The 15,194-nt window shown below is 40.1% G+C and overlaps 1 protein-coding gene across 4 annotated transcripts in view; it reads right to left on the reverse strand.

Moving 5' to 3' along the window:
* Window positions 1-2,828: 2,828 nt before the first annotated feature.
* RAB27A (RAB27A, member RAS oncogene family) overlaps window positions 2,829-15,194 on the reverse strand; it is a 533,740-nt gene continuing 521,374 nt past the window's right edge. For 3 of the 4 annotated variants that reach the window (XM_078684858.1, XM_078684859.1, XM_078684860.1), the window contains one exon: window positions 2,829-5,875. In XM_078684858.1, coding sequence (XP_078540984.1) covers window positions 5,671-5,875 — 205 coding nt within the window. In that variant the 3' untranslated portion in view covers window positions 2,829-5,670. The remainder of the gene's footprint in view (window positions 5,876-15,194) is intronic. The other variant, XM_078684862.1, reaches the window with a different exon arrangement.

Raw genomic sequence — 15,194 nt, forward strand, 5'->3', positions numbered from 1 at the left:
TATTTTAATTTGTCTGTTCTATTTTCCCCACATATGTTAGACCAAAGGGGCATTTCAACATGTAAATCACATTTTGGTCTACCAGGTTCATTGGTTTTTAACTTAATCTTAACACGCCTGGATGGGTGATTGATTTCTGGCCACTTTATTATGTTGTTACAGTTACTACAGTTGTAACATGGGATAGTGCCTTTGTATGTTCTCTTATCCTCCATTTTGTGTCTAGAATGTACATTTTATTTTTTTCCTTTTTTTCTTTTGCCTTCCCTCCAAGCCCAGGTATTTTGTTGCTGCTCGCCATGCCAGTGCCAAAGTAAGGGTAGGCTGCGGTAGACATCTCACTGCTCTTCTGGTATATAATACAGGACGGAATCCCCTAGCGCCCATGGCGATTCTTTCCACCCTGTATGCTGACTCCGCTCGATCTCCAAATACCCATCTATTTACCGTGACTAGCTGGGAAGCCCAGTAGTAGACCCAGATGTCAGGCAATGTTAATCCCCCATCATAGACTCCTAGCTGAAGTTTGTGCAGTGCTACGTGGCGCACCATCGCTCCAAAATAGAGATCGTAGCTCGGCATCCACTCTCTGTAAGGAAAGTGGGGGGGGAATCTCATATGTCATGTTTTGCAAGTTCATTATTTTAAATAATGCTGCTTGTCCCATGAGGGTAAGCGGCATGATCCATCAGTGTTTGGCGTCCACCATGAGTCTGTCTAGTTAGAAACCCAAGTTACGTTGTTAGAACTCCCGGGGGTCTCTCGTTATATAAATTCCTAAGTATTAAAAGCCTTGTTTTTCTATCTGCATCTTACAGTTTGAAGTCAGGTCGAGGTTCCCACCCGCCAAAGGGAAGAGAAGGGATTAATCCAAGTTAATGTGGTATCCTGAATATTCCTCATAAATGTGGACAATCAGTAGTATCCTGTTAATTGACTGTCTCGGTTTTCCGACATATAGCAGGATATCGTCCGAATATAAGGAGATGCGTTTCTCCCATTAGAATGCAATATGTATTTCAAGTTCTTTGATCGTTCTAATGCTAACATAGGTGTACCGTTAAATATCCCTTTGAATTCTGGTTCGAACTGTAACATAGGCCTATAGTTTAGAATGGCGCTTTTAACCTTTGTACTTCTAGTTGAGAATTTTTCAACCGCTTTTTAGTAAATGGTTTGTTGCCCTGTAATTCCGTTCTGTTTTTCCTCTCTTATACCTTTATACTGACTCCCTGATAATGTTCTCCGGACAGTTTCTCTTTTCAAATTTTTCACACCTCATAGTTTTGCTCGGGTTTTATGTTGTTGTGTCAGTTATTATTCTCCTGATTCTGAGAAGCTGTGAATATGGTAAATGTTTCTTTAAAGAAAACTTGTTAAGTGTAAGAAATTGTTTTGATCATTTCGCCTTACGAAGATATCAGTAGTGAATTGCCCATTTTTGATGGTTATTTTGGCATCCAAAAAGGTAATGTGTGTCATTTTTTTTACGGGTGAATTGTATACAGTTGTCTACTGTGTTCAACCCAGTAATCGCTTCTCCCATTTCCAATCTTGTACCTTTCCATTCCAGAAATATATCATCATTGAATCTCATATATGACTTCAAATTGTTAGCCTACTTGTTGTTAGTGTAAATATGTTCCTCAAACATTTTCATAAAAAGATTAGCATAGCAAGGAGCTGCACTGTTTCCCATTGAGGTTCCTGACAATTGTATATTGTAGCTCTATTCCCATTGAAAATAACTGTGATAAAGTGTGAAGTGCATTAGTTCCATGCTAAACACTTTCAAATGTTCGTCCAAAGTAGAATTGACGAGTGCCTGTTCCACGGCTGTTAGACCTACGTCGTGAGAAATAGATGCATACAAGAATTTTACAATGATGGAACAAAGTAATATGTTCTGATGTTCCTCCATCTTGATTTCGTTCAGTTTAATGAGAAAATCTGTGGTGTTTTTTACATAGGACATCATGTGTTGTACACTGTGTTGTAAATATTGATCTATGCATTTTCCCATAGGTTCATGAATCAATCCCCTTGTTAACACTATAGTTCGTATTGGTATCTTCGGCAACATGTGTAATGACTGGGTAGTGTATAAGCTTTTGTGTGATATCTTGTCTTCTTGAGTGAGTTTGAACTATGAAATGCAGCACTAATCAGATTTTTGTAGGCTTCTCAGGGCACTGCATGTGGTAGGATCCAGCACTTTTTAATTTTTTTTATTCAAATTAAGCACCGACACAGAGGCTATTGGCACCTACCTTAGGGTCGTCAGCAGGATCCCTAAAAGGCAAGGTTCAAATACTGGTGGTGTGAATAAATCAAGTAAACTGCAATGGCACACGTTTTCACACTCTGAGACAATAATGTTCTCAAAAACAAATCTAGTCACTAAAGAGCAGATTCCGAAATAAGTCCTCTCTAGAATAATGCTTTCTTTGTTCAACTGTCGTTTGCAATGAAGGTCAACACATAGTAATAGCTAAAGCAGCTGAAGTAACGATTAATGCAATGGCATATTCAGGGCACACTAGGCAACACAGGAGAAATGTGGGATTCATTTTTTTCTCACTATGAAACATGTATATGCAGTCGCTAAAAAAAGAGTAAAATAAAATCGGTACGAGACAGACATTTATACAATTCATTTTTAATTTACCTGTATATTTATATGTGTGTGTGTATATATATATGTGTGTGCGTGTGTGTGTACACACATATATATATATATACACACACACACACACACACACACACACACACGCATGTATGTATGGAACCATATATGGAGAGAGAAAAAACAAACTGAAACAAGTTGGTAAAGTTGTATAGTACTTTATACAGTTTTGTAAATAGATACAATATGCAAGACAAAAATATAGCAATTATGCATTTAGTATCAAATCTAAATATATCAGCATCCATTAACTATTCTTAAGAGATAAATATACTTCATTTAATTGACTAGTCTGCTAAAACTAGCGATTGACCATGCCTGTGGTGGTTTATTTAGCCAAGGCATTCTACTGTCTTGGATGTTTGTATAAACCCCTCAGTGGTCTTTAAAGTGGCAATATCACGTAAATGCTGTAAACATATTTTTTGTTAAGATGTGGGGAATTCCTCTTGAATGACAGTCTCCTCCACTTTTAAAAATACATTTTGAACAATATCTGAAGGCATTCTCAAGGGGAACTTTACAAATATCATTTTCTTCATAACCTGCATAACTAAGGAACTACATACCTCTCTACAATATAAAATCTGGGACCACAAATATTTTCCTCTCAAGGCATTCTCAGAAAATAACCACACTTTTCCAAATTTGGTTGGAGTAGATGAATAACAATATCTCCTCGGTGAAATAAATTTCAGTAAAACTAATTTTGAATGTATGCTTGCTTTGTAGTCTACAATAAGCAGACTGGTTGTGCATGCAAGAAATATTAAATGTACTATAGTTTCTTAACATTTTAGCAAGGCACTCATGAAATAACTTGATCACAATACATTTTATGTTTTTCTTTATGGCCTTGCATTGTGTAAAATGCCATACTATTTTCTAATTGTCATGTAGGATGCCACACATTCATAATAATTTGACTCATAAGAAAAATCTGATATACAATAACTTGTGCCAGTAGTTTTTGTGTCCTAAAACTAGATTTCATATAGTAACTAATAATTTCATTATTTCATTTTTGTCCCTACGCAATGTGCTTCAAGCCAATTTAATTGTTTTAAAAATATGTTTTTTTCTCATGTTGGAAGTGGCTCACATCCACATGTCAGGCAGTAAGGACCTATTTGGGTTAGTTCGGAGCATAGAATTGCCAAAAATGCATGCAGTAATGAAAAAGTTATTGAAGAGGAGCAATGCTGTTTCAACACATTGTGATTTTATGCGGTCATTCACAAATACATACAATTTACAAGCAGACATAAATGGCACTTGAAAGTTTTTGGCAGGATAGTATTTTTAGTGATATAATTCCCACAACTGCATGCCATATTGAATGTACTGTGTCCCCGCATACCACAATTAAAGACACAAAAAGTAAAAACATTGTTTCCATGTCCTGTACATTATTTGTTGAAACAACTGGAATAAGCACTCCGGACAATTCCCATGACAAGCGAAAATTAACATTTTGCAAAATGTAGATTTTAAAAAACCCAATGCTAATGCAATGTTTATTCAAATGGAGCACCGAAGCAGAAGATATACAAAGAGGTAACTAGCTATTTGGAAAGCTTTCAATGTTATTAATCCAGTGATTCGACATCATAAGTTCGTGGTTTAGGATGTTTCACCATAAAGGACCCCATTTTGAAATTTTCTATATCCACATTTCGAAGCTACATGGTCCAAAAAGTAAACTTGAGACAAAAATTTCAGCGAAAAGCACCAGCCCTCATGAAATTACTCTGCCCTAAATTCCTGTTGAAACATAAGAAAATTGACATATAATTTATGTGTATATAGAAGCACATACATACATTAGCAGGTGTCAATCTTTGAGCTACCATTTATTTGTTCTTACTTTTTAACCCTCACCTTCAGTGAAATTGTGTGTATAATACAGTTATAGATTAATATATTAAGTTTGCAATATAACACAAGCGTTTCTGGCAGGTCGTTCAAAACAAATCAATATTTTATAATTAGATTGAGTGTAATACACTTAGATATTATGAAACAGGAAGCTCCGTTTCATGAGTTTAGGTAATACCTATGCATAAACAGAGAAGTGGTTTTCCTCTGCGATGGGAATACAGTTTTCACAATTATTGTTGGCATAACAAACACGTTAAAAATGGCTACGGTAAATGAGATTTACCACGTGGCTCCCGGTACATTTGCACCTCTACCTCTCAGAAAAAACAAAAGCTAGCTACGAACATTCCCACTTGAAGCAACTGTACAACAATAACAATCTCTAGATAAGCAATGGTCGCCTATTTAAAATTGCAAGTAGACATATTTTAGGTAATTTATTCAATTGCCGAAAACAAATAAAGATGTTGAAAATACAGCAGTATCTACTATAATATACGTTCATAAAGAACAATATAGCAACAATGCTTTGGAAAACTATCTTATCTGCTCGGGTCCAATAATCAAGTAAATCAGCTCAGGATTAACACATGCAAAGGTATCTCAGAAGGGGGACATTTTAAATATGGGGTTTTTGGCTAAAATACAAAGCTGGTAAACCTTTATTTATAAAACATACTTCCTTAAAAAGTAAAGACAACTTGGAGTTATGAAACAGTACCACAAGAATGAAAGTTAAGCAGAGGAGATAACACCAACATGCAGTTCCTGATCTGTTTTAATGATCTTGGCACTGGTGGTTAAAGAACAGCGTTTTTTTAGGCCTCATCTTCTGCTAATGCAGGTCTAGTATCACCAAGTTAAGTACCAAAGTTTGCCTAAGCGTTTAAGAACTTTCTATATGGGGACAATTATTCATATCATGTGGAACACCCAGAAAACATTTAGCATTACATTTGCTAAAAATCAGAGACAAAGACGAATAACTCCTGAAACATTTGGCAAGTGGGGAATACCTCCTTTTAGCTGAAATTCACTAAACAGTAACGGTACTTAAGAAATATATACTTATGGCATTTGAACTGCTGCAGTTCCTTTCACTCTCAGCAGCTACATTTCTCTTTGTCCTTCTCTTTGTCCACATGTAAGTGCTCTGTAGAGCTGTGGCCGTTGGACCGTACCACCCCTTCAGGTATCCAAGACTTGTCCACGCACCGTTCCATGCGTTTCATGATGAGGTCCAGCAGATTTTCGACCGCCTCACTCACATTAGTGCCCTGGGAAGCACTGGTTTCGTAGTAAGGTATCCTGAAAATCAATGGAACATACCACACATGATTACCCGGTATTTGCGAAAGATTTTAATAAGACCGAGTATGATGGATAAACACAAAGTAAAAGATACAAGAAAAATAAAACAGGGCAATGAAAGATTCCGGTAAGGGGCTAAAATGTATTATGATTAGTTTCCAAAATCACAATAATGAGAAGAGCAGCCTTTTACAAATAAGTATTACTTAGTGGAATTCATTTCAATTGAATAAAGCCACATCTTACACAGAGTACCTACTTACTATATAGTGTGCAGCCTTTGAGTGAAATGCTACTTTTGACACACGTTTCAAGCGAGCAATACCAATTTAATTGCACACAAATAGATACATTTTATATGAAATTATCAACAAGGGCGAAACACTTGCTTGCATGTGAAAGATATATAGGCACGCAGGATAGGGAAGAGGGAGTTACCTTTACTGGCTCTGAAAACAGGAGTCGCCCCTAATGAGTCAAACATGCAACTAAAATGTTATGTTAAAAAAACCTTACTCAAGTATATTAAAATGGAAATTACTCTTTACACATTACATATAGGCAGACAAGGGAGACCTCAGTCACAAAGATGAGAGAATTCATAGAGAAATATCAGTGACAGACTGGAGTCAAGATCCATAGTCACTCAAGACCAAGAGACACACAGGGAGAGAGAGCAGAGAAAACCCACAGTGTTGCAATTTTGTGAGAGGCTACAACACAAGTGAGAAGACAGAGACACTAAGGAGTAAGGGAACCAGGATTCAGAGGGAAGAGATAAAGAGATGGCACAGAGGGAGACAGAGGAACTAGACATGTGGTGAAGAGCTTAGACAAAGCTATGATAGGAAGATGAGAGAAGCAGAAAAAGTCACAATATTCTACACAAAGGTGAGATACCACAGAGATTGAGGGGCAAGTGTGATAGAAGTCTCGTTGAGATAGCAAAAAAGAGGGAAAAAACACGGAACAGTCCACATCTCATGCGGCAGAAAAATAAATAAATGGTTATTTTGTTGGTGATGGGCATGTGGAAATGTGTAATATTTTACTTAGCGTAAGCGGCAGCCATTTTGGCTGTGGTGTCTATTTCGTTTCCTCCGTAATTCTCCCGTCCTCTGCTGCTTGTCTTTTTCACTCTGCTTGTGTTATCTATTTTAGATGACTTCCTGACTCAGCTAACGCAATGTACGTGCTGAGGGTTTGTAGCTGCCAGTGCACCTGCTCTCAGAGGTTAACTGTCACCTATTTACTGCTGCCATAAGCATTTCTGCTCCCCCTCCCACTTTGCTGACCAAGTGGTTATTCATCTGCTCTTGTTTGCTGATAGCTATTTCTAAAATTGTTCTTTCCATTTCCGTTCATATACTTACATTGCAGAAAACCAGTACAAAAGGGACAACGGTTTGTGAATTCAGTGCACTACCTTCTGCAATACTTCAGAGTGTTGTGTGGACGTGGTCCCACTCATGAGTGATTAATAAACTTGGTATTTATTCCAACTCCACTGCCAATCTCTATTTTGTTGATCTTTGAACCCGTGGACAAAAGGGTGACCCTGCACCAGTGTACCCCTAAAAGGTACATTTCCACAGTTGGCGCCCGACTCGTGGGGCACCATCGGAGACGCGGTCGCCCGAAAGAGTGGTCTTGACAGAGAATTGAACTATTACTGAGGATGCGCACTGCATGATGAGACCCTTGTCTTTGCAGGCTGGTGGATTTTTCTGGTTTTCCCGATTTGACCCTCCAGATGGTGGCCGGTCTCAACTGAGGTTTTCTTTGGCGTAATTTTGCAGTGACCATTAGGTTTCAGAGATTGGCAGGTGGGAGTTGGAGTCTTCTGTTTGGTAAGGTCGCTAAAGCGACACTCTTGATTTGTTTGGCCGGGGTCTTTTGGTTTGGATTTGTTATTCACTTTTTGCAAAAATTGAAGGCAGGTAATGTGGAGATTTTTCTCCTTTTGGAATATTTGTTTGGAGTAGTAATATTTTACACATATTTGTAAAACATGCCTGTTCTCAGCACACTCCGTAAGTGGTGTTGCTGCTCTTGTGGTACCAAGATTAGTTTTGAATAAAGTCAGCCTTCCCCTCCAGAAGGGACCCCTTACAGGGAGATGTATAGTAACTAAGGTATTTCTCCCATAATGTACGGTTCATTGTGGAACAAATACACAAAGAAAGAACTCGACTTACTGTGGCCATTAGATGTAGCATTAAGAATTTTGAGTCCATAGTTAGATTATAAAAATTTCTATTCACATTACTGTGGTATTCGATATGCTAGCTAGGATATTTTAGTTGGACTCTATTTTTGTGTACGATTGACATACATCTGGGTGCTTGTGCATGTTGTCTGTATGCTTAGGTGCTTGTATGTGTATGTTTTGTGTGTGTATAAAAGCCTGTATTTGTCTTGTTTTGTTTACATTGGTGCATTTGACCCTTCTTGTTATTGGCCTCTATCTCTCTGTACTATACGAAATTGAAACCCATTGGCTTTGTTGCTGCTTGGGCTGACTGCTGCCTATTAGGACAGGCTGTGCCTAAGTATGCCTGTCGTGTTCTCCTCTGGATACTTGGTAGCACTTGAATAATCATAATTTGTTGAGTGTACTTTTGTCTTTGCTAAGCCCTGCGACGGGTGTTACTATTACCTGATTTAATGGTACTCCGTTTCTTTTTTAATTTGGAAGGATGAAAGTTGCCTTCTCCAGGCAGATAAAACTTCAGTAGATTTAGGTAACTGTTCTATTTTCTTTACCTGCACTATGCCCAGTGATAGAAGCAAGGCTTGCTTAGTATTATGTGTGGTACATGCTCCATAGTGATCAAGCAGTGTGAGATGTATTAATACTCTGCACTTTACGTCCTGGCATTGCCAGTAATTATAGTCATTTACATAGTAGGTGTCTTAGGCACTCAACAGGAAGCATTATTTGGACACTGGTGGAAAATGTAAAATATTGCTTGTTTTAAAATACCACCCATCTCAAAAGTGAACTTACCTTGCTGCCAAGAAAAAAAAACACTTTGCTGGATAAAACCAGCAGTAAATGCATTACTGTCAGTCTGACCACAGCATTAAAATAAGACGGTCTAAAACAGCAGAATGAAGAATCAAAAATAGGTTCAGCTCTGAGCAAATCTTAAACTGGGTAAAACCGTAACGCGACGCCTATACCTGAAGAGTGGTCTAGGTATGGCAACAACACACTCTAGTCATGACAAATTTTGCCACAATTCATGTCACTGCCCTTTTAATTGCTACTATTTAATGTTAGCCTGTGGCATTTTCTGCTGCAGGAAAAAGTTACTACAAAGATAAAAAATATATATATATTTACTTCTTTTACTGCAGAACATTTGAATTTTTGCTGTGATATTTCTACCACTAACAGTAATAGCATACTACCGGTTGTAAGAAATACCAATGACTCCAAAATTTCCACCATGTTTAGTGGTAATTTCTGAGGAGTAATCATTTAACACTTATAGCATTTCTACAGACTAAGGCCCCTGGTAGCTAATACATGTAGGACTTATATTTTTTTCAGGCCCTTGAAAATGAATTCACCCATCACATGCAGGAGAGCAGTACTGAAATAGCGCAGGTGTGTTGTTTAGCAGTGGTAATGCTTCATTTGCTAGTTTTGGTGTTGCATGACTGCGGTTTGTGTTTATACGCCTCAAGAGCATCCAATCGCTTGGAACAATGTTGTTGTCACAAGTTTTAAGGATAGTCATTTCACTACTGTGAAAGTGTAAAATAATGTTACTGGGGAGATGTTAATTGAGGCACAGGCAGCGAGGCGTAAAAACTCATAAGCAAATGACCGCTTGGAAAGGGGCAGGGCAAAACCTGGAGAACAGACATGGCTGGTGAATTTGGTCCTTCTTTGAAGCCATGGATCAAAATATTCAGACACCCTTTCTGAAAGGGCAGTCGATGAATCGGCATCATGCTGTCACTAACAAGAAGGGTCGGCAAATGGGCCATGTTTGATCGGATTTTGAAGAGAGGTGGGCTGGTCAATAGTAAATACAGCGGGCTTTGCCCTTTTGAGGCACGAGGGTCAGGGCAGCTCAAACCAGTGACACTAAGAACATAGGATGGTAGTGGTTGTCTCTGCACATATTGGCATTTTCAGCACCCCTTTATTTACTGCTCGCCATGCAATTCTCCCCGGGTAAATGTTGTCATGGTCAAACGTGCCATGATTTCCTTTGTGAAAATGTGGAATAAACGCATGCACGTGAAACTAGGTGTTGTGAGCATCAAGTTCTACATGTCATGCCTCATTTTCCAATGAAAACTAGCTAACAGGATGTATTTACCACAACTAGTAAAAATACCTCACTCCCATGCGACTCGACTCATTTGTAATCAAGGGATAAGTAAGTCTTTCTATGCTAGGGGCTCTGATAAAATTGCAGTCCTGCTTCTATGTTCATACTATGTCTCGTTTTTGCTTTACTCCAGACTTCAGAGGAATTTAATTTATGGTAGCTAGTTAGGGATTATTACTATTTCTGGTGTAGTTGAATAGACTTCTGCGACCAGATACTCCTGAGCAATGTGAAGAAGGTACACTGTTATTGTTATCATTTCTTGCATCGCATAATCACAAAGTCTCTAGAAAGAAATTGCAATTTTGTAGCCAGCAGGTTACCTATTTAGGTCACCTCCTGTCTAAGGAGGGACGTGCACTCATCAGATCGCATCAGACTATTTTAGACACTCCCGTGCCCCGAACGCAGAAGGATGTCCGTGCACTGATTGGCCTTACTTCTTTTTGTAGGCAGTGGATCCCCAGTTTTTCGCACATTATTAAACCTTTGTTGGCTCTTTTTGACTAAAGACACTCCAATGCCTTTACCATGGACTACTGAATGTCAGAATGCCTTCCAACACTCACGCCATGCTCTTTGTTCTGCACCAGTATTAGGAACTCCAGACTACACTCACTAACAAGAGGATGTGAGCTTAGTACATACTTACTTGTCAATATTTTTACAGCCAGTACGCATTTTGGGTGGCACACAATTTTGGTCGCTCGTGGAAAGAAAGGGGTTTCCTCACATGGGACACAGATGGTGCATGGAGAATTAGTGCATAATCTTCCTACTCCCTAACCTATCCTAAGAAAGTGGCAATTGTTAAATGTAGTGCACCCAAGAAAGTGACTGATAAAATAGGAGCAGGTAATGCATTTGCAGATCACACAGCCCATGAGACCGCAATGCAGCGAAGTACCACCTACATGTATGTGGTGAAGTCACAAGCTGAACATTGGCATGATGCCAGGCAGGAAGTGCTGTACATGCAACAATCTGCCTCTGCTGACGAACTAGGTCCAATGGTCTAATGGATGGTGAGGGCTGTTGGAGGAATAAAGATATGACCATATGGGAGTTACCCATAGCCTACTTATATCCCTTGATTCACATGGCACATGGGCCTGCACATGTTGGTGCATCCTCAATAGCAAAACAACTCCTGCAGGTTTGGGATCATCTTGATATTGCCGACACTGCTCAATACCACATACACGATCTGGCCTTACGCCGCATGAAATTGTTTTTGGCAGGCCCATGAATATTTGGGGGTCCCTAAGCCTCGCCCTATACATGATTTTCCCCACGTGTTGATGAGTGCCTATTTGTCACAATTAACTGACAGCTTGCCTTCTATTTATCAGCAGGTACGGAAAGCTCTTCCAGACAGGTCGCAAGGTGATGAACACAATTTCCCGCCCTGGTGACCAGGTGATGATCAAAGTTTTTTAGTGGGTGAATTGCTTAGAACCTGAATTGCTTGGAACCTCGCTTGCGTGGCCCAGAGCAGGTCCTCCTTGCTACCAGAACTGCAGTGCGAGTGACCAACTGGAAGAACTGGGTGCATGTTACACACTGCAAGAAAGTTTGGTTTGCCTTGGTGGAACCTACTGCGCAGAAAGATCACCGCAACATTCGGATTACCAAGATAAGGCAAGCCGCGTCACCTGAAGTACCTGAGGAAGTCTTCCCGAACCACACGATCCCTGGTACATATAGATATCTGCTTCGATCCAGGAAGAAAGACATTTCATCGCAAAAAGAGACTGTTTGATCCACTGTCCTGGGTGGTTAAAGACTGACTACAAAGGGGGATAGCCTTTTAGTGACTACTTGTCTCAACGTTAGTGAATAAACCAACGCCTGCCCAGGACCTTAGGGCACCGTCTGTTGTGTTGTTTACCGACGAGATGAACATACCTGAGGAGAAGAAATCGAATGCTGAAAAAATCTGTAGTAAATACACAATGTTTGATACAGGACTAACTTTGACCGCTGTTATCATTACTACAATAATGTGGGTTGTGGAGGAAGTAGCTCTGTCTCAAAACTTACTGACTGCTACTACTCCTGTCCCCACTGAACATTATTATTTCCCTCTTCCCTATCATGCGAAGAAGCACCGAATGTCGTATCTCAATAACACTTTTATAGAAATATTGCATCATACTCATAATGCTACAAACACTACCAACTGCTGGGTATGCGGAATGATGCCAGCTCATCAGCAGAAGGGAGGAACGCCTTTCATTCCCTTGCCATTCTCGCAAAATGGCTCAGGTACAGCCTGGTTCGCACTGTTGTGGGCCTCTGAAATTGCTAATATTACTCTAGCTGATGTAAGAGGACCTAATGCAAAACTTAATAAAGTTTGTTACCCCGATGAGGAAGGGGACCCACAAGCCAAAGGAACTGTACGAGAAATGGAGGAGTATCGCAAAGGAAATTCCTCCACACGTTATGTTTTCCTCAACACTCGAACAGCCAAGGGTAACAGGTCTTTTGTTATTGCTGTTACTAGAGCAAATCTTTATGAGAGCAGTTTTGGTAGTATCCCAGTGGGAAAAAGTGGGAACAAGTGACTGTAGTACAGTATTAAAAATTACTGGAACAAACAATAGCAGTTTTCTATCCTCACACACCACTTACTTCATTTGTGGAAGTGAAGGTTACTATCATCTACCAATTGGATGGTTCTGGAACATATTTTCTGTATGGGGTCTGAAAATATTGTCGGCTTAATTCATAATTATTGCAATTCTCTTCTCTTGTTGTTTATGTATCCAATGCAGGCCAATGCTTTGTTTCCTCTGTATTTCCACTTGTACTACTTGTCTACCATCTAAACCGAATGCCCAAAATGTAAATGCCCGTTTAGCAATAGACAGAGAAGTCGGCGATATGAAGCTAATTGATATACATCGTACCCCTTTTGAAGCATAAGAAAATGTCTTAGTTTATGCTAAAATGGTCGTCTGTGGAAATGTGTAATATTTTACTTAGCATAAGCGACAACCATTTTGGCTGTGGTGTACATTTAGTTTCCTTTGTAATTCTCCCGTCCTCTGCTGCTCGTCTTTTTCACTCTGCTTGTGTTATCTATTTTAGTTGACTTCCAGACTCAGCTAAAGCACTGTACGTAGTGGAGAGGTGTGGCTCACTGGTTAGAGGTGGCAGACCCGGAAGCAGAGAACGGCCCGGGACCAGGGTTCAATTCCCGACGCGGCAGGGTCGTGGACCAGGGTCAGCGGACTCGACAATTCTCGCCTCGGTGCCTACTCTAACCAGGGATCACACTCGGCAACTCTGGGCATTAAGCTTGCCTCATCTCTACAACGGCCCCCCACAGACGCCGGGGATGCCTGGTTTCACCTTGGAGATACCCAGAAGGGACCATCTCACAGGGAAAGCCAGGATGGGTTCCCCAGCGGTCTTCAGCGCCGGGACGCTCACGGGCAGCTGTGCGCTTTACAAGTCCAACACATTTACATTTACATTTACGTGCTGAGTGTTTCTAGCTGCCAGTGCACCTGGTCTCAGATGTTAACAGTCAACCATTTACTGCTGCCATAAGCATTTCTACTCCCCCTCCCTATGCTTACATTTTCAGAAAACCAGTATAAAAGGGACAACGTTTGTGAATTCAGTGTACTACCTCCTGCAGCCCTTGAGTGTTGTGTGGATGTGGTTCCACTCATGAGTGATTAATAAACTTGTTATTTATTCCAACTCCAGTGCCGAGCTCTAGTTTGTTGGTCTTTGAACCAGTGGACAAAAGGGTGAATCTGCACCAGTGTACCCCTAAAAAGGTACATTTCCACAGAAAAATCTATGCAAAATGCAGATCAGCCTCTTCCCAGTCACCCACAAAGACACCGTCTATCACTAAATGAAAGGATAGTATGTTCAAACTCACTGCTCGATGGAAGAGCTGTGAATGACTGTGTAAAGGCCGGGGGTTAACTGTAAGTGCCTTAGACAGTCACCTTGTGTTTGAATATTGGTGGACATACTACCACAGAAGCCAAAAGTTTTGTAAAGTGCTGTGGGGCTGTCTTCATGCCAAAGGGCAGCATTTTACATAAGTAGTTCAAGTAATGGATCCTTATTCCCCATGAAGAATCTGAGGAACAGCCCACAGGTTTACTGAAGGGGGGCATATGGAATGCAGTCTAAAGGCACAGAGTATATCTATCCGTTGGTCTGAACAGATAGCAGTAACTAAGTAAGACTCAAGATCTTGAACATCTGGAAAGGAAGGAGCAGGTTGAGATCGATCATACATTTCTAGGACAGAGTAAAACCCACTTCTATATTTTCAATTATGAAATAGCTGGAATAGTAGCCCTGACACATTATGGAAGATGGGAGGGCTTTATGGGTTCTAGGATGATAGCCCTTGCTACTTCTTTTATAAGTTCTTTATTGATGGACTGCTGCAGAAGTGGTCTTGAGGATGGCTGAGGAAATAGGGTATAGGTGTTATGCCACTTAAAGGCCATGAACATCAGTAGATTGCGCTTTGCTGCATCCTTGTCCAGAATGAGTCTCAACCTATACTCCATTGCACATACAGTTCCAAGAATAAGGATGTATGATCAAAACTGTGCCAGAGTTGCAGAAGGACCACCAGATGGATGCTTTTTATTCTCGTATTTCAAGAGAAATATTGTACCTTGCTGTTAGACTCAGCGGTTTCTGACTGGCTGGGACACACCAAAGCCAGACAGAATCCACCGATAGGATGAGTATGATGCCCTCGTCAGATAACTAGTACTCACTCTTTGGTAGCTTGCAACAGAGCAGTCAGGCTTATCCTCAGGGTCAAAGTACAAAGAATTAGCACAGCACCACCCTTGCAATACACAGAGTACACTACAAAAAGACTTCACACCGTATGTATAAAACACTGGTATTACACACACATTGCAATCAAAACGACATTACAGTTATATGCAATTGTTGAACTCTACCAT

This window comes from Lissotriton helveticus, chromosome 3_2 (genome assembly GCF_964261635.1).
Source record: "Lissotriton helveticus chromosome 3_2, aLisHel1.1, whole genome shotgun sequence".
In the NCBI taxonomy this organism is placed as follows: domain Eukaryota; kingdom Metazoa; phylum Chordata; class Amphibia; order Caudata; family Salamandridae; genus Lissotriton; species Lissotriton helveticus.